The sequence below is a fragment of the Apus apus genome, chromosome Z, assembly GCF_020740795.1.
Source record: "Apus apus isolate bApuApu2 chromosome Z, bApuApu2.pri.cur, whole genome shotgun sequence".
Taxonomy (NCBI): domain Eukaryota; kingdom Metazoa; phylum Chordata; class Aves; order Apodiformes; family Apodidae; genus Apus; species Apus apus.
In genome coordinates, this window is record NC_067312.1 from 16,492,425 (window position 1) to 16,513,420 (window position 20,996).

The 20,996-nt window shown below is 37.5% G+C and overlaps 1 protein-coding gene across 1 annotated transcript in view; it reads right to left on the reverse strand.

Annotated features, from left to right (window-relative positions):
• Positions 1–226: 226 nt before the first annotated feature.
• The window catches only part of HCN1 (hyperpolarization activated cyclic nucleotide gated potassium channel 1), a 197,877-nt gene continuing 177,107 nt past the window's right edge, over positions 227–20,996 (reverse strand). Inside the window, exons 6-8 of the mRNA XM_051643424.1 lie at positions 19,830–20,070; positions 3,462–3,626; positions 227–1,555 (exon numbers count right to left, since the gene is read on the reverse strand). Of these exons, the coding sequence (XP_051499384.1) occupies positions 747–1,555; positions 3,462–3,626; positions 19,830–20,070 (1,215 nt within the window). The 3' untranslated portion in view covers positions 227–746. The remainder of the gene's footprint in view (positions 1,556–3,461; positions 3,627–19,829; positions 20,071–20,996) is intronic.

The following is a 20,996-nucleotide window of genomic DNA, read 5'->3' on the forward strand; positions in this document are numbered from 1 at the left end:
CCACACAGCAGCTATTTTTGTTTGGGTCTAAAAAGTTATTTACAATGGCAATAGTTATAGTCTTTGTAAAAGTCTTTAGCAATGTGAAGACTGAAGTCCACCCAGTTTTCTGAAACAACAGAAGGGTTGACATGTTGTGAGGTTACAACCTATCCAGAGGAGTACTAATGCCAGCCTTTTGACTGCAGGTGTTTGCAATTTATTTCTTTTCCAATCTAATTTCCAGCAGAAAGTGCTAACATTTGAAATGCAATGGGAAATAACAACTGAATTCTTCATGAGAAATTAACAATATGTATGCAATAAATGAAATAACAAAGGTTTCAGAATATCACTCGGTCAGTGCTATATGTTAGTCAGATTAGTATTTCTGTTTTTTAAATATACTTGTTTGAAGTTTGTTATTGTGTTGACAATTTTCCCATGAAAATAGCAAACCTCATGAACAGAGAAATCTGATTGATGTTAAAGTCGACACATTAAAAAGAAGTAATTTTTCAGCTGAATTTAGACTTCTTTAATGGTTGCAAGAAAGGAAGACATGAATTCAAACAATTTTCATTCTTTTTATATATATATATATACCTATTATATATATATATAATTTTTACATTCATTATGTAGGGCAAAGCTGTCTAAAGTATTTTTCTCATAGTAGACTGCTTGGGTACATTGGGAAACAGGCTAAAAGAGTTTGGGGATGGTGCTTGGTTTGTTACAAGTCTGTTGCTCACCGTTACAAGGGATTATAAATTTGACGCGAACCGCGGTTTATCTCCTTCAGGCTCTGTGCTTAAGACTGCAGAAGAATCCCTTTGCAGGGTGGCTGGGCCCGGCATAGAGCCCCGGTGTGGCGGGATGGCTCCCGAGGACATCTGTCGGAAGAGCGAGACCCGCTGGGGGACAGTGGCCCGGCCAGCCGGGGGCACACCAGGACCTGGGGCTGGCTGTGGGAGGGAGGCGAGGGACTCCCCCACGGTGGGGTGAGGCCTGGCGATCAGGGTGGAGATCTCATGGGGCAGGGAAGGCTGCGAGGCAGAGAGGGGCCGCACCTCCCGGGTCAGGTTGGTGTTGTGGAGGGCCTGGGTGCTCTTGTGGACCTCGTTCTTCTGCGCAGCCCCAGGGGGCTGCTGGGATGCCTGTGGCTGCTGCTGCATGAGGGAGAGCTGCGAGGCTGTCGGCGTGGCATACTGGAAAGTTCGGCCGGCCAGAGGGCTCTGTACGGGCGGGCTGCAGATGGCGGTGGTGTACGAGCAGGGTGAGAGGATGATGGCCTGCTGGGGCGTCTGTGTGCTGGGCGAGGGGGAGTGCAGGTTTCCGTGGGACAGGCTGCTGGCGGTGTACACAGGAGGAGACTGTGTCCTGACGCGTGACGACGAGGCGGAGGTGCTGGAGTTCAGGGAGGGCGTCTGCTGCAAGCTCACTGGGACGATGGTCTGCACCATCTCCCGGTCATGCTTCACAATCTGCTTCAGGATCTCGTTCTCCTGGTTGTTGAAAACCCCAGTGTTGAGGTCCTTCTGGAACTTCTGCAGGAGGATTGAGTTCTTCTTCCCTTCACAGAGAGGCAGAAGAGTTAGCGAGCCTGACTCACGGGGCAGACCCTCACTCTGACTTTGAATTTCAGCTCCCACCACTGAGGGCTGTATTTGTAAAACCCACAGAAAACACCAGGCTAAGCAGGAGCCACAGCTCAGCAGTGAGTTGGCTGCTGGAGGCTGTGCCACAGCAGGCACCACCACAGTGACTCGGGCTGGCAGGCAGCTCCTGACGGCTGGTCTCGCCACATGCCCAGGGCCCCGCGCACTGCACCAGCACAGCAGGCTCTCCTAACTGCCCTGTGCTGAAAGACACCTGGACTTCTGCGCCTCTTCACTTGTATGGTACTGCTAATACTACAATTATTCTGAAAACGTAACCATGGTAATTTACTGAACAACAGGGTGGAAAAAGCCATGAGGCTCTGCACACGCAATGTCTTTCTCTCTCTTTGCAAAACTGTCCTAATTTCCACTAAACTGTTACATAAGTTATAAACACACTTGCCATTTAGCACATTCCCTGGAACTAATTATTAGACATTAGACTAGCTTGCAAGAAATCATCTTTTTAAATGTTTGTGAGCTAGTATGAACCCATGGATAATGTGACACCTGCTTACATAAAAAAAGACTGCTGTACACTGTGTCCTGATGTCTGCTTGATGGCTCTCAGTGTCTGCAATATGTATACAGCTACTCTGTGTCACCAGACACACAGGAACACACTTGCACTCGATCGTTTTTTTGATAAAAAGGTTGACATTTTATCTTTTCTCCTGTGTAGATTTAATATTGTAAATGGGATTGCTACTCTAACAGCAGACTGGACTTCATTATTAATATTAATTAAACACATATTACTAAGAGTTAAGACTACATTTCCAGAGAGCCTTGAGAGACAAATTATAAGAGTTTGAAAAGTCTTGATGAGATCAATTAATGCACTGAGTGCCCACAATCTGCAAAATTTTAAAACAGATTATTATTAGGAACTTCTGCACCTGCATTTCATGTCTTTTTTTTTGCTATATTAAAGAAAACATGCTTGCTTCCAAATCACATCTTCAGCTTAGAATAGACAGCATGACATTCTCCTGCAATTCCTTCTGTATTCACTTTGAAGACAGTGTAGACACAACTGTATTGAGAAAGAATAGTTTGGGGAAATCTTTACACTGGAGTTTTCTTGGGAAGTTGGGGAAACACCACCAAACAGCATAAATTATTTTTTGTGCACAGCTGAATTTTAAAACCAGTGTCAATAATCATGATCATAGTGCAATTCTCTCAAAGACCTTTTATCTAGTATGTCCTACTAGAGAAGTCCAGGATGTCTGGAATCTGCCATATCCTCTGCCTTTCACTTGGATATTGTTGGCCTGCTTTTCTGACTGCAAACAGATCTGAGGAACGCCTGTGTGCAGCCATCAATGCTAGCAGTGCCCATGTTGTGAGGAAAATGAGAGCCCTGCTGCAAAGGATTAATTCACTTCAACCAACACGGGTTTTGTGAGTGCTAAGAGGCTTCAGCACTTCCCATCATTATAGATGTCATCTGTAAACAATTTATGTAGGAAAATGTCATCTATTCAGGGAACAGCATGAACCCTATCACGTGCTGAGGGCAGCAGAAGAGATATACAGGATTAATAAATAATACTAATGAGAATTAAAGTATACAAAATAATCCTCACAGAGTATGAAAGCTTTCTAAAACTCAATGTTTTCATTAAGTAAAAGTGGTATTACAGAATTTGTTGTCTAGACACATGTCTTACTCATAGATCAATAGAACATTTACTGCAGTGTAACAGAAACAAATTCTTTAAGGTTTAATCTGGGCATTTTCTGGTGCAACTCAAGGAAAAGAAAAGGCAGAAAGGTTTTAAGAATTCCTAACATGGAAAAAAACCACAATACCTATCCTGTCAAGTCTATCAATTGCCACCGTTTCAAAGGCCCTTCTCATCATGGGGTACTCTTCCAGAACCTCGTTGAAGTTGTCCACTGAGAGGGAGTACAGGCGGCAGTACGTGTCTGCTCGTACACTAGCAGTTCGACGGCCCTTGGTCAAAAGGCAGATCTCTGGGGGAGAAAAAATTCAGCACACACAAAAAACAAAGAAGTTAGTGAACCATGTGAAACTTAAAAGCTGGGAAGTGACTTAGTGCTAACAAGCAATAATTCAGTCGTCAATGGTAATTTTTTACATTGCTGTTTACACACGGTTGCCGGAACAACTCTGAAGGTTTTTAATTCTATTTTTGATACTCTTAAAAAATAACTAATGTACTTTAAAAGCTCTGCTTAAAGGTTTCCTCAGTCTGGACTCTGATTTTATCAAGCCTTTAAAAACAAAATTCTTTAAGTTATAAGAAATGATCCAGCAGCTGTCAAACAGCTAGGTATTTGCGGAGAGTGAATGTGATTTTTATTTTTTAGACTTTTTTTCTCATTGGGCTAAAACCTCTGCTTACTGCATTTGATTAATCTAGTAGCCTTTATCTGCAAGTGCCTCCAACAGAAATTCATCATTTTGGAAGAGAGGAGGCCAAAGCCATATGCCAAGTCCCAAGAAACAGCCCCAAACTTGTGATTGCTGCTGATACCTCAACAATGGAATGTCCAAGGCTTGTAAGAACAAACCATGTGGGGTATAATATTTCTTTTTTTATATTAAGAGACAGAAAAATTACAAAGTCAGTTGCAAAAGCAAGTGTTTCAAGCTAGGGAAATAAGAACACACTTAGAAATATCAAGAATTCTTACTCTCTGATAGGGTGAAACACAGCTTCCCTTCCCTAGTTCTAGAAGTTGGGGCAGTGATTACATATTTGTTCATATTTAAATACTGTGTTCATCACAAATTATTATTCTCAATCAACTATCATTTTAAGGTATGGTAAAGCAAATATTATTATTATCATTATCATCATTATTATTATTATTATTATTATTATTATTATTATTATTATTATTATTATTATTATTATTATTATTATTATTTAATTAATCTAGAATGTACAGAACCTTGAAGGTTTTTTGTCTCATACTTCTTGTTGAGGAATGTCCACATGCCACCTAACCCTGAAGGCTTAGGGGCTAAGATGCTTAAATAATAGTAGATAAAGTAAATTAATGCGGGACTAGTACTAGCACAGAATGTACTTAAAACCCAAAAGCTTTGGGGAGAATTTATAGACTAATGGGTATTGTAAGAGTCTTGACCTAATGTCCCTCACAAAACCTCGTATCTATGAAATAATGATAGTTTACTGTAGAGCCAGCCAGGACAAACAGAAGTCAGTCCTTTGCTCTTCCATCCCCTAGCTCAGCTTGACCTCTTCTCCACTGATTGAACTCACTGCATTTTAGTCACAAGAGTGAGAAGGAAATTTTGCCCAAAGGGAGCAGTTAAATGCAGTGAGTGTCTGCTCCATTTCCTATTAAGTTCTTTAGATCTCACACAGAAAAAAGTTTTAGAATACTTGATTGAATTTAGAGATAACTAGGTTGAAACTGTGTGATTAATGATCAACTCTCGATTTCCAGCTTTCTTCACTTAAAATTGCTGCAGTCTACACTAGATACGTAAGGAGGTGCTTACTGCTCCACTCAACAAATAAAAGCACTTGAGTTTAAAAAGCATCACATGCCCAAAAAACCCCAAATGTTGACTACTGATCAAAACCATTCTGAACAGTGCAAAAAAAATGAAGAAAGTAGTATTTTCATCATTATTCATCTAGAACACTGTATTTTAGATCAATTCAACAAGGACAGGAAAAAAACATAAAAGGCGATGTTACATATCATCACAGGACAAGAGGAGTATGGAATTCATGGATATTACTGCAATTAATATAATTTTTTTCCCTTTTTCATTTCCTAATACTCTTGTCAATCATTGGAAGAGAAAGGGTCACTGAAAACTGTGCATTGTACTCTGACAACACTGTCAGCCCACAGCGTCTGATTGAAGAACATATTCTTGAAGGCTCTCAGTAACCACACTGGACTCTTCTAGTTAGATAAGATGATAAAGGATGAGTTAGGAAAGATACAAAAAATGTCCCAACACCTAGAAGCTGAGTGCCACTGTAGACCCTTCCTGCTCAGGAAGCAGGCTTTAGTTCTTGGCTCCAGTTCAATGGTCTCATTCAAAAGATGAACGTCTTCTGACAGAAAAAGTATCATGTAACGAATACCTATGTAATGCATTTCCAGCATTTTTTCTTGAATCATTAGTTGTATTAGCCACTGATAGATCACCTATAGTGCTCTGTTATAAGTATCAATAGCATCAATTATACTCTAGCCAGAAGACTAATGTGCTTGTTAATTTTATGTGTTCTTCATTTAACTTCATTTCATCTACTGCCTATTTTTTTGAAACAAACTCTCAAGCACAGTAAGATATAATATATGAAACATTGTTTACTTGGACTGGAAAGGAAGAACACAGTGTCAAAATGTGTGCCCATCAAACACGTGTTCTTGTTAAATAAATAAAAGTATTTATTTTGTTTGGTTGGTTGTTTTTTGTTGTTTGTTTGCTTTTTTAAGAAAAAAAAAAACACTATGTTTCAAGAAGGGAACAAAATAATGAAAACACATGATATATTTAAAGTTGCATCAAGTGCACCAGGTGACCTCAACAATTATACTCTCCTTGGTGTTCAATTGACGTAAACAGACGATGAAATACAAAAAATAGTACAGGAGTGTGCAGTGAAACACAAAGGGTACAGACTATTTTCAAACAGCTTGGACAAGTAAGGTTCTCTATTAGCATAAAAAGAAAGCTGTGGCAGCACATTACTCACTAATATTCCCATCTGCAGCTGGCATGTTGCATTGCCTTCATGCTGATACTTTCAAAGTGTCAAATACTTCTTCTACCTTCCCTTTTCAAATGAAATAATATCTCCAATTCCAATTAATAGTTATGTGTCAGACTACAACGAACCTGTAATTCACCTCTTAATGCAAGTTTCACTTTAATTATTTAATCTCTTCAGAAACTATTCTCTAGAACATTCTGAAACAAGTGTCAATCACAGCATTAATAAAAAAATGAGTATTTGAAAGCACTAAATTATGCTAAAAACATTATTTATTCTTACAGTCCATATTTAATACCAGTGTAAATTATTTGCCAGTGAAAATCCCAATTTGTGTCCTGCAACAGATCTTCCCTACAGAACAATGCAGCTCCCAAAAGAACATGGAAAACTGCTCAAATACAATGCACTTTTTGTGATAAAGCTGCCAACTATAAAGCTCAATGACTAAAGTTTAAAGCTAAGGCTGTTCTAAAGGTTATACTAATCAAAACTAATGAGCAATGAATCAGTTGCACACATACATGGGACATGGTTTCGTAGTGGACTTAGCAGTGCTAGGTTAACAGTTGGACTTCATGATCTTAAAAGTCTTCTCACACCCAAAGTATTCCATGACTCTGACTCCGTGGTAGTATTTCAGCAAAAGCATCAGGCTGAGTTTTTTGAATACCATGAACTTCTAAAGAATCCTGCCCATATCTGTATATTCTGAAATAGGGCACATGTAGATTGCATTTTATTATTGCATTAGCACGACAGAACCCTCTGGATAGAAAATTCTACATACCTGTAAGACAGCACTACGAAAGACTGATTTCCAGAACACCTAACAGGATTAGTAGGCCTTTTGCAAGGTCCACAGCTTTGGTTCCAAGTGAGATGAAGTTCACTGTTCTTGTGGACTGCATTATTATGCCACTGTAGGTGAAAATTCCCCCCCTCCCCTCCTGACATAGGATTCATAATTTATTTATTTTTTCAATAAAATAACTGCTGGGAATATGGGAGTGGTTCACTGTTAGCACCATTTGTCATGTTGCACTGCTCTCTTAGTCTTTGCTAAATGAGTAAATGGACCGGCAACCCTAGCAATAATTTTCTCTTTCTACTTCACACAGACCTAGGAAAAATGATTTTTTTACTTCAGGAGTCTGAACAGATTATCTGACAGCATGACATCTTGCCATTAACTTGTCAGTTCACTTTCAATACAAATTATACTCCAGATGTAATTACTCAGCCTTCTAAGAAACAGTAACATTTCACTAGAGATTGAAAACCTTCAAAAATCAAAATAACAATACAAAGTCGCCTTGCAAGCGAAATGTGTTCACCAACAGATAAACTGTTTTGTTAAAGGAAACAGCTACTAGTTCAGTAGTTAGCTGGTTCATTGAAGGACACCAAACTGGCCCTGTCTCCAGGGAACATATTTCTTAGCTTAGGATGGTACACAGCAGTATGTAGAAATTTAATACAATGAATTATTATTGAATGAACAGCTTTGTGCTGCAAGGACACAAAGGCAAAAATTAAAGCAAAAGTTCACTTTACTAGGTTTAGGAATTAATTTTTCTAGTTAAACATGTTAACTAAATAAGTTAACTACTGTTTTAGACATACAGTGCTACAGTGCTCTTCATATTAAAATCAACTACAAATAATTACAAGTTTCTATGCATTTCTTATCTGCAACAGTTTATGAGGTGCGCTGTCCCCTCCTAAGATTGTTACAAGTTCCCAATCATCTGTCAAGATTTGACATTACAGGATTTCAGGCTCTAGTGAAATGTCCTTCCAGCTGAGGACAGCTGACTATTGCTTCAGCTCCTCAGCAGGAAACTTGTTTCATCTTGAGTAGGCATATACATTGCTGTGCAAATGGGAAAGCAGCTCTTCAGACCATCTGGTTACTTTCAGTAGCATAAGCAAGTTGGAAAATCAAAGCAATTCAAAGGCTTGGGGCTGCCAGTCTAATGTATTTGGGAGTGTTTTATGAGAGCAGGACAGTGGATCAGAATAATGTTCATTTTACAGAGAGCAAAGAGTTCCTACACTAATATTGAAAAAACTTAGATGTACAAAAGATCTTTCCATCTACCCATCTTAAAAGTCTTTAGATTAAGTTTCCTAGAACTACCAGATTTAGGTTATTCTTCTTTTCTAAATAGCTCTACATAACAAAAACTTTATGTTACAGTGCCAAAATGAAAAGTTCTGGATTTTCTTCAAGCTACGAAAGTTGTCCATAGACCAGAAACCAGCTAATAGACATTTTTTTTGAGCACCAGTCACAGGAATGAACCTTCAGCTTGGGGCACTCCTCCCAGCTTAAAAGAGGTAATGTGAGTGATATTTTTTTTCTTTAGGAAAGGAATATAGAAACTTCAAGCAATTAAAAAAGAAACCGTAAGCTTCTAGGCACTCCATTCTTTCAGAAACCGAGTGATTTCCCAGTTCCATCTTGACTTAGCCCTCTCTAATACACAGAGGGAAAAGCTGCTTCATTTGATAAAAAATTCTTTAAAATATACTTCAGCATTTCTGTCTCCTTTTTCTGCGTTAAACTCTGGAAAACATCAAATCATATACCTACTTTTTTTTTCTGACTTCTGAAGTATTCTTTTTCTCTTTCAATACATTATCACTACTGCACAAAATGGGAAACACACAGGTACATTGCTTTTTGTTATAGATACTAGAAAGACAAGCACCAGCTCTTACGGCTAGGTTGTAGCTTACATCAACTAAATGGGTTTTAGTAATCTATATAATAATAATAATAATAATAATAATAATAATAATAATAATAATAATAATAATAATAATAATAATAATAATAATAATTTCACAGTTGTTTTGGAAAATGTTATTTACATTCGTATTAACCACTACTGTGGAGGAAAAAAACAAAGGAAGTATCATCCTTCAAATCTAGATCTATGGAATGGATGGAAATGTATTTCCGTATTTAAGAAACTGTAAAATATAGTCACTGCTCAACAGGAAAAGTCCTGAAGCAAAGGAGGGAACTTAAGGAGCAATGAAAATGGACATAATTACTGCCTTTCACAGTCAAGTTTGTAATGTGGACTGTCCAGAAGAAAAGCTAAGCAAAACCTACACCTTTTCTCACCTTATTTATACTAAACATGGATTGCAGACAAGACAGTTTGAGTTTGTCAGAGTGAGAAATCACAGATGCTGCTTGTATGACCTCTTTGTTTAAAAAAATGCCAAAAACAATAGCCTGTAGAGCTGCTTTCAGATATCTGGGTTCATTGACCAGAGAGAAAATTCATGAAGGAGGCCTGGGTACACTGCCGATTAGTTACTATTTTGTAGAGGGACCGAAAATAGCCAATTACAATTAAAGGTCCAGACCAACTTCCTTAATGCCTCAGTTTCAGTCTCCTGTCATTTTTTTAATCTATTTGCCTAAACCTAGTTTAAATGTACCTAGAACATGAGTCTTGCTTGCAAATATCTGTTCATGACTGCCAGCACCTTTATCAGATTAGATAATTTAATCATCATGAAGATGTTCCATATACATCATGTCATATATCTGAAGAAAGGAAGATAATGCATTGGGGACTGAAAAGAATATTTGCTTCTGTGTTTCAGTACGACATGATGCTACAGTGCAATAGCCAGTAGTAATAATAAAGGTTCTAGTATTCTTGGTCAGTAGGAAAAAGAAGCAGATTATATGGGATACTGGCACCCTCCACAAACAATACTTTACTAGTCCCTTTCATTCAGAATGTAATCCTTAGGACACAATCACCCTGTTTGAAAAAAGAAGGGTTTGTCTCTAAAGCCATGCTGTGACAAGACGGAACCTTCAAAACAGACAAGCTAAAAGCAGCTGGAGACAGGTACCCGTGATGGGCATTTTATAACCAGTTTCCTGATCTGTGGAAGATGATTAGTTCTTTTGCTGTATTTCTTTCCATTATGCTCTGCCATAAAGGTCTCCTGCCCAAGCCTTCATTTGCTTAATGAATATATATATACATATCCATATATATATATATATATACATATATATATATATTTGCCAAATGTTCGGTATAGTAAATGGTCTCATTAGAGATGTTCTAGCCCTTTTTTTTCCTAACAGCATTTCTATTGGCAGAGAGAGATATTTTTATTTCATTGGAGATAGCACAAAATTCCTGGAGGCAAAAATTTTGGTTCCAAAAAAGAACTGCCTAACTTTCATTAGCTCAAACTTTGAAAGCATTTACAGAGGAATATATTCAAAAAAGGATTTCATATTTATTTATCATTGTTTCATATTTAGAGCCTCAAAATATGGTCCTTGCTTTACTTTGCTCCCAGTTTTATTCTGTGACACCTACCTATGAAAAGCCTGCTTCTTGAAACAACTCTTGCTCTTATCAGTCCATTTCATTGAATAAAGATGAATACACAACTTTATAGCAGCTCTGAGAAAAGCAGTGTGGTAACATGCTACTAATTTGGATGTTCTGAAGACTTTTTCAGAGCAGACCTCTTATTATTTCCATGTGAAATTCATTAATAAAAATAGGCGGAGCCTTTAAAATACTATCTACTGTGATGTCAGTAATGTTGATATAGAAGAAGACATTTTGAGCATGTATTAACTTTCAAGGCAATTTATTCAAGCCAATCTATTCTAGCCATTCTCTAATGACTTCTGTATTTTTTGACAAGACTGATATATAGCTGCATGTTTTTAAGTCATCGTATTCCTGTAAAGTTAATGCTCATACACTACTAAGCACATTTCAATGTAATACGCTTAATATATATTGGTAGTATAATAATTTTCAGAAATATTGTTACCACAATTACTTTTACATCAAGAAAGACAGCCAAACATAGTTAAAACACAACTGCCTTTATAAAACTGGCATCTCATCTTATCAGAGACATTTTGTGTCAGGTCGTCCTAACCTGTCTTTTCTTTTTATTGTCTGAAGGTACTGAAAATAGCTGTGGCCAAGTTTTCATGACTGAGCAAACAGAGGCCAGTGACATTCTTCCAGCCTGTCTATTTTCTGTTGTTAACTCAAACTCTTTTGAGAAAGCTCTGTTTGGGAGAACAGAAGCTTAGAATCCTTATATAAAACAGAAACACAAATCCTCATTTTATCTTCATTGCTATTTATAACAGAACATCCATACATTTTTATTCTACTTTAATCTTTAATGAAGTGTTCTTTCTACTAGGTTAAGGTAGTTTATTTACTATCTTGTAAAAGGTGATAATTCAACTGATAATAATTTTATTTTATTTTTAAAAATAAAAATTTAGGTTAGATTCTGTGATAATGTGCCTAAGTACAGATGTAGCTTTCATACTGTTTGGGTCAAAGGTCAAAAGTGATTTTTTGTAATGAATTTATGCCTACTTTTCAGATGAATGCCTATTCCCTGCTGAAAATAGCCACTTTGTTCCTTAGTATTCAGTGTTACATCCTTGTCATCTCGAGTTTGGCAAAGAATAACAGTTACAAATTAAACTATTCAACTTGAATTTAAGTGGACTATAAAAATATTGCACCTATTAAATTATTAAACAAAATATCAGAGTCTGTCAGTCCTGAATTAAATATTTAGATTAAATATTTAATATAAATTCAAATATTTAGTTTAAATTCTACTGTGTAAAATCAAAGGTACTTGCAAAATCTTCTGGTTTATCTGCTGGCCATCTCAAATTTCCAAGTAATGCTGATCTGATATTTTGCTTGTGTTTAGTTCTTTTATGCATAAAATCTAAATTAAGATTTTATCCTGTTCATGAATTCACAGAATTAGAATTTGGTTTCAAAAATATTTTATTTGGATAGCATTATTGATTTATGTTAACATTTTCTAACTAATAAATCTCCTAAAACCAAACCCACTTCTACCTTTCACAGGGTAAGTTATTTGCATTTTATTTTCTTAAAAAGTCTCTTAGTCTTAAAAAAAATATATTCTGCCTGAGTAGTGAGTTCTTCTGACTTCATGGTACTTTCTATATAAAATATGGTGTCATAAGAACACTACAATGCAGAATAAGAATTTATGCTATAGCACGAGGAAATGTATTCTCAAAATGGCAGACCAGTCTGAGCCAAAAAGACATTTCATTTTTAGGACCTCTTGCAGACCATACTTTTAGATAAATATTTTAAACCTGAAAAGCATTTTAGGAATGCGATCACATGGAGATCTGGAGATTCTGCTCCCCTAGAGCATTCAATTGCAATCACACCTCAAGGAAGCTGCTTATGATTAATTATTTGGATTTGAGTATGAATACTAAGAGACTTAGCTCACCACTGCCTTGCATAAGGAGTAGCTATATGCAGTATTTTTGCTAAATGTAAAACTGTTTGTCATATCATATTGCTCAGGTGTAAAGCAGTGAGCAGTCAGGCACTTTAACAACACCTTCTCTATTATAATCAGTATTACACCACAAATCTTCAAAAGCGTCTATCAAAAGGAAGTATCTACTGAGTAACCGGGAGCGGGGGGGGGGAGAGGGGAGGGGGAAGTGGCAACATATAATCTAAAGTGACTCAACACTTCCCATGGTATTACTTTCCGCTGCAGTTGTCTAAAAGATACTGACAGTTGCTGTTCTGAAATAGGGAAAAGCTCCATAAATAATAGGTAGGTCAAAGAAGTTCTGTCTAATTGGCCTTCTACAAGCTGCAGCAAATGCAAGATAAAATTTATTAGAATTTCAAGTGTGGAAGGACAACTGTTAAAACAGCATTACATAATTTAAGCAAAATAAAACATTTAAAAATCTAAAGTACTCCATGAACTACATGCTGTAAAAAACAAACAAAAAAAGATGCCATAATATGTCTCTGGGACATATTATGGGAAGATGGGGATGAGAATCTAATTTGTATATAATTTTCCTAGATCACTTATGATATTCAGCACAGGTAGTGATACCTGCCTTTGAATAAGTACTATAAAACATGTATATGTCTCTTAGTACAATGTAAAAGGCAGAACATTACATTTTCATATTCCTATCCACAGAAAGCAACTGCCATATATAATAGAAAGAGTTTTGAAAAATCACATCCAGTTCTTTACATTAAACATACTTGGAAGCTAACAGAAAATTGTTTTTCAGCAATATGAGTTTACTTAGTCTACAAATGGATTTACTGAATGGCCCCAAGTGACATGATACCATTGAGATTCTCAATGGTGAAAAAGAGCAGAAAAAGCAATGGGATGGGGGAACTGCAGTGGACACATTACAAACGATACCATTGCATGCTTACCTACTGGAGCTACAAAACTCCAACTGAAAACACAATGAAAACATGGAGCCTCCAGACATAATTAAAAAATATAACTACACTTCCTACCCACTCAGTCTGGATTTCCTTAGCAATACTGGTATTCCTTCAGCTGTAACAGTATCTGTTAAAAACAGAGACAAGGGGTTGTTACATCCTAGAACATAACTCTTGGTTTCTGAATGGAGGAAAGCCTGTGTAAATACAGGTGGGAAAACAGATGGAGAAAGGAAAAGATAGGAGGAACACAAGTCTTATGTCCTTTGAGGGTGAGAGGAATTTTGTCAGTAACTACAGCAAGAGTAAGATGAGACCCCAGCAAACAATCAGACCTCTAACTACTGGCAAGAAAGCAAATGAAGTAATAGAAGAGTCCTGAATGTGTTCCAAGAAATCTTTCTTTTAGTAAGTTGTGCTGAGCCTTACTGGTTGGGCAGTGCTGGATTCATAATATTTTTTTTGTCCTCTTTGTAGGCACATGAGCCCCACTCTAACACATTGGTTAAGCACAGGATCAAGACTGCAGTCCCAGAGAATTTCCTCTGACTCCATGGGCCTGGCAGCCCACTAATCAGCGTGTTCTGCAGTAGCCTTGGCACAGCCTTAACCATCACGTTTGCAGGGGTAACAACCTGAGATGAGTTATGAAATGGCAAGATGTTGCTTTTCTCCCTTGTTCCTCAAACTGGAGCTTGCAGTCTGCTGCAGGGTGCATGTGAACACCAGCAGACTGGGGGAGGTGCTAGGGGTATGCAGACAAGTGCAGGGTCACAAGGCATCAGAGTGGATGGGAAGAAGGGGAGGGAAGGAGAACTTGCAGAGCCAGATCATATTCTGATGACTAAAGGAGACTTAAGAGCCACATGTAGAGCCACCTGAGTAAGAGGAAAGAAATTGTTGGAAAGGAGTTCTTTTACAAAAGCCAACGTCTATTTAGTTCATTATACTCCTGAATGTTTGTTGTTGTTATTAATCATGAGACATTTTGAAATACTAGCAAATAATCAGCAATCACTATGGAGTGATTCTGATATAATTTAATCCAGCAAAAAATAGAATTCCCTCATAGCAGTGGTATTACACCAGTTTATACCAATGTATACTGGTATATGTCATTTTGATTAGCATTAGCCTCATAAAATACATTACTATCTCTACTCTGTAAAGCTTAAGTAAGTTATCAACTATGCTTTTCTACAGGCAAAAGTCTGAGACTCTTATGCTTTGTCTTCAAAATCTTTGCTTTTTACCAATTTTAATTTTCTAGAGAGGAAGAAACAGGCAATCTGTTCAGTGGTTCCTCCTATCACAAGAAGCCTTTGAGTAATTTCTAACAATCACCTGGCATTCAGAGGGAGAGCTTAGTAGAACTGAAACCTGGCAATTTCTTTCCTATCATTCACTACTGGGATTATAGCATAAATGAGTTTGAACTACTGAGGTTTTAAATAAAAAAATATTCACTGAGACAGACAAAATAGTTGGGGAGATCTTGTTCTTCACTGCTGTGTACAACCAAAGACCCTGTATTTTCCCTATTGTAAACTGCAGACACTCAAAATCATGGACCAAAAGACAAAAAAAAAATGTAAGTGACCACAACATCCTTAAGATACCATTTGTTGAAATTTTTCACTTGTCTTCTGATTCTTATTCTCCATCCCAAAAAGACTGGATTCAAGTGTGCTCTCATCTCAAGCTTGCAACTCAGCTTAGCTGCAAACATGTGTAGTCAGGTTTTTCTACTTGCTGTCCAAAAGGGATAGGTGTAAACACCTTCCCACTCCCTTTCCAGCTTTTGAAGGTTGCTTCAGTCTTGTTCAGATGTGCTCCTGCTCCTTGCATTTTTTTTCCCTTTCCCATCAATATCATGCCCATGATATTCCACTGCACTCGCAGACCCTTTCTCTCCTATTTCATTGCACTACTCACAACCTGACTCCTGCTCACACAGTCCTCTCTCTGTTGACCTTCATCTCACCACTCACACTCTTCTGAGCTCCCCTATGGTTTTGTACTATGTGCTAACATAGCCCTAACCATCCACTCTGTCGTGGTCTTCTTAATTTATATTTTATTGTCCTGGCTGCTACAGAAGCAGCTAGAAGGAGAAGGTCATCATTTCCATTGGGAGAAATCTTTTTTCCCTTTATATAAAAACTGTCAGTTTCAGTGGGATTCATTTCTGGATTATTTGTAATGAGAAAAGATGCATTCACTGCTTTGCTGAAAGCAGCAGAAAATCCATTCCTAGTAATGGGGAGCTGGAAGGAATTTTAGAAATGAAGGGGAACATGTCAAGGTAGAAATAAAAAAAAAAATATACATTTTAGGAAAAAAATAGTATTGCTGTATTTCCTCAAAAATCCTAACTGTGGCTTTTGTAATTTCACTGACAAAGAAATAACTATATAATTCATAGAATCACAGAACGGTTTGGGCTGGAAGGGACCTTAAAGATCATCTAGCTCCAACCCCTCTGCCATGGGCACTGATACCTCCCACTAGGCTATGCTGCTCAAAGCGTCATCCAACCTGTCCTTGAACACTTTCAGGGATGAGGCATCCACAGATTCTCTGAGCAACTTGTTCCAGTGTCTCACAGTCCTCATAGTGAAGGTTTTCTTCCTAAAGTCTAATCTAAATATACCCTCTTCCAGTTTAAAGCTGTTACCGCTTGTCCTAGTGCTACATGTCCCTCCCCAATTGCAAAAAATAGTACTACATTCTTGTATTCTGTGTTGCTTAATTCCTGTCCTTTGTAAAGAACTCATACAAGAACACCATTTGAGCACAGATATTCTAAATTTAGCCAATAAAAAGTTATTGTTTTCTTTAAATGCCAGTAAAAGGAAAGGAAATCGTACTGTTATGAAACAACTTGGAGTCAATACACAGCATGATAACACTGTTCAATCAGCAGTCTGAAAAAAATCTACTTGGGATGAAAATTAGCATCCTGCATGCTGCTAAGCTAAGTAATGTTCCTGTACACAAAGTTTAAGAAAATTTTATTTATGAACACACATAAAGGTTAAGGGACAGGATGCTCTTCCCACTGAAATACAAAAAAAACAAGCAAGATCTCTGTGGTTACTGTTTTGTACCAACTCCTTCCCTCCAGAAAGGAGAAACCAGCGAGCATGGATAAAGAAAGTGGCAAACCGCAATCAAACCTAGGTCTCTAGAGGGCTCTCTAGAGTCTTCACTCTGCACCTGTCTCAAAAGTCAACAAATAACATAAAGCAGAGGTGAAGTGTAGTTTTATTAATCTCTTCCACTGACAGGCATATTCTTTTTCAAGAAGAATTTCCAAGCAATTTTAAGATTTATGAAGCTTCATGTGAGACTTATAACACCCAGATTCATAGGGAAGCTTGTTTTTAATTATGAGCAAAGATCAAGCAAGAAAATGTAAATGTTCAACACCATCTCAGTATCCAAACCTCCAGGTCTCTTTATTACTGCAAGTTTGGTTTTCCAGGCTCTCACTCTTCCAACAGTACATTCAAACCTCTTCCAAATACTGTGACATTGTTTTGGTTCTTCTTAAATCTCAGTTTCACACTAACCTCCAGTTCTCCAAAAGCTTCAGGGTGTCAGAAACTTTTCAGTAACACAATGTTGTCAACACCCAAACATTTTTCATATTGTAAGTTTTATAAATGTTTTCCAAATCCAAGGCAGGATGTTGGTGAAACCCTCCCTGAGTCCTGGAGGTAAGCCTACCTCTCCAGGGATTCCTTCCCAGTCTCCCTAGCACCAGGGCTGCCAGGAAACTCAGCTCTAGGACATACCTGACATCCAACACTTAGCTCCTCTGAGCTAGGGCTGGTAACTTCCAATGCAAAAGACATTTTTATATTGAAAAAGGGTCCATCCAGGAATGGCATACTCCTCCCATCAGTGTATCCTTCCCTCACTTGTGAAAGGCCAAGCGCTGATATTGATTTATTGTGTCAGACCTGGGAGCTATGCAGTTGAAGTTGAATTTATAACTTGCAGCTTCTTAAACAGTATCTCAGCCTCAGAGACATTTTGCATGTCTCCACTGGAACAAGAGTTACTTTTCTTGGGATTTGAACACAGGCTTATTCTTCAGCTTGTTATTGTTCTGCTGTGCAACATTTCTTGCTTTGGTCCGGATGCTTTACACAGATTCTGATACACATTTGAGGGAAAGAATGTCTTCTCTAAAGAGGGAGAATATTAGATTATTTTTTTTTTCTGCTGCAACAAGTCAAACCTTTTCAATTTTACATCTATTTGATGTCCAGCTTGGTTCCTCTGTTTTCAGCTGCAGTCAACTAGGTTATTCTTCTGCAGGGTCTGAAATTCCCCTTTGGGAAATTGCAATGCTATTTGATATTTTGTTAAAACATTAGTGAATCACAACACGTTGGATCTTAGGGCACTTCCCTTCTTAAGTTCTCTCTGCCTGTGCTTGATCTTCCTCTCCTTTCCTCTCCTTGTCTCTCATCTCCAGGCTACATCCAGCAGCAGCTATTACTCCCCTTTTCCCCAGTAGCTGTTAGGCTTTGGATGCATTTGCATTTTTTGCACCCCTAGTCCCATTCCAGCTGCATTTGGGATGAGCAATACTGCTTTGTTATGAAGTGTAGTAAGTTGATGCAGGGCCTGGATGTTGCAAATAGCTTATTTTTTTGCCTGCATTCCTGCTAAGAAGGGTAGCTGATGAACAGGATGAGCTAAAGGAGTTGTCTGCACTGCAAAAACAGGCTGACAGTTATGTAAAACACTTTCATGGGCAATCTCCTCTGATCCTCTCCTGGTTCACAGGAGTATTATGGTCAGATTCAGCACATAGGCTCTTGCAAACTCATTTTCATGATCTGGGGCACTGCTAAGCACAGAGAACATGAAGACCAAGGTTGCTCTGTCTCTCCATCCTCAGCATTTACCTTTTCTCTCTCCTTAATCTCCTGTTTTCAGCGTCTACAATTTAAGCCCCTGGGATAAGTACAAGATCTCTTTACTGAAGTGCTTCCACAAATACTGGTTCAAATCACCTTGCAGAGGTTGCTGCAGAATGACAAAGCCTGCTGGCCAGATCAGTACGAGTTGCTTTAGGCAATCATCCTAAAATGGGATTAGTTAAGTAACTCTACAGCCCAACTCAAACACTGAGCCCAACTGACTTTTCTAAGCTTCCCACTTCTCTATACCAGCTAAATACTGCCAATCAGGCTTTCAAATGGACATTTTCTGGGAAGCATTTTACTTCATTTTGGGATAATTCATGGGGTTCAACAGAAAATTTATACAATGACCAACTAACTGTAACTCATGGAAAACAGCAGTACACGCAAATGTTCAATCAGCTTCTGGAAACCAGCCTTGCTGCTGCTCACGGAAACTGACACCTCTTATATTGCACAAAGACAATTTACAGTCACAAGGAACAACGTTTTCATATGGGTCAATTATTATATGTAAAAAAAAAAAAGATATTACCTTCATCCAGCTATAAATATTGAGATGCATTCATCTAAATGGAAACTTATTTTTCTTCAGAATTATTGTCTGGTTTTTATTCATATACATCTGTTACAAAGCTATATAGTCAGATATGGAGTCCAGTTTCTTACAGTATAGACTGGAAGGATAAACACTGCTGTGTGCTAAAATTCCATGAAAAAGCACTAGTGACAACTTGAAATACTCATGAATACCAAAATGTTCCATATAAATAATGATCTACAGTGATTTTTACTTTTAAAAAATACTTTACATTTATGGCTCAAAAATTATATCCTTTTTCAAAGAAAATGGATTCTGTTTATTTTATCTTTAAAAAGCTAAAATATTACTATGCAAATTATTATGCTTTTCTTTAAATACTGTCCCATTAATAATAGCGGTCTTAATTTAAAGGAACTTCAAAATTCAGGAAGATCATTGTGTATCTTCAATAGCTATCCTCACAACAGCAAACTGACTTTGAACGTCTTACTCAGAAATATCTTACGCATTTTTCACTGCAGTTGGAATTATCTAGGCAAAAGACACTTCGTAGGTTATTCTGATGTTATCTGTGTGTCTGATTCTGAAGATGTTTTGTTCTGGTACATTAATTCCAATGTAATAACTCCTTTTTTCCTACTCACCACCGAAGTAAGAGCCATCTGTCAGCTTCAGCTCCTTGTTGGATTTAGTGATGACACCAGCAACACCGTGCTGAATGAAATACATCTTTTTACCCACAGCACCTTCTCGGATAATATAATCTCCGGGTTGGAACACCTCAAATCGTAGCTTGCTTAGCATGGCAGTCACAAAATTTGGGTCTGCATTAGCAAAAAGAGGCATTGTAGCTACCAGCTTCCGACAGTTGAAGTTGACAATCTCCTACATAGGAAGGAAACATAATGATAATAATGGTCAGCAAATGTATACAACTTGATGGACATGGAAAAAAAGACTTTCTGCTTTTTTCACAAATAAGTTATTTATGTTCATTTTGGACTTTTTAGTATTTCTTTCAATGCCTAATTTTTTAATCTTTTTGTTATATTTAAATGTGTTTCTAGTGAAGTGATTGAAACAACAGTGCAGTCTGATTTGTGTTTCTGAGGTGAAAAGTTGTCTTCTTCAGGCAGTTCTTCATGTTATTTATTATTCCCCTTGGATTTAAGTGGAAAAATATGACAGAAAGATAAAAATGAAATAGGAGTTACATTGCCTGACAACAAGATTAGCTGCTGCAATAACTATTAAGTGATACAATTATGTAAGCCCTGTTTTCAAATATTACACTAGTAACACCTTCCTGATCAAAAACAGCTCCAGTAGTAATATAAATGTACATTACAGTTAGCTGCAGGGCTAGCTCAAATCAACAGGAGGATTGTCTTCCCAGAAATGAATTCATATTATAAACATAGAGGCATATATTCTTGCCTTTCCAAGAAATGCATATACAGTAGACCCTTATATGCAAAAAAGCAATGCTATTTTCCTAAGTCTGCTGCAGGCCTTAAGGCTGTCTCTCATTATGAATATTTACATTTACAGAACCAACTATTAGCGCATTTAGACTAAGTATTAGTACCAAATTAGTACCATGAATGTCCCAATTACTTTAAATAAAAAACCTGAGCAATTTCTGACAGAGTTTCAAGCTTATTCTTCCAGACCTCATTTTGTCTTAGGAAAAATAACATGCTCAGTTGTCATACAGATTTAACACTGTATTGAAGTGCTGAGATTAATCAATATAACACATGGGCTCAGGTACGCAACATCTACTGAGTTAGCAACACACACTCAGTAGG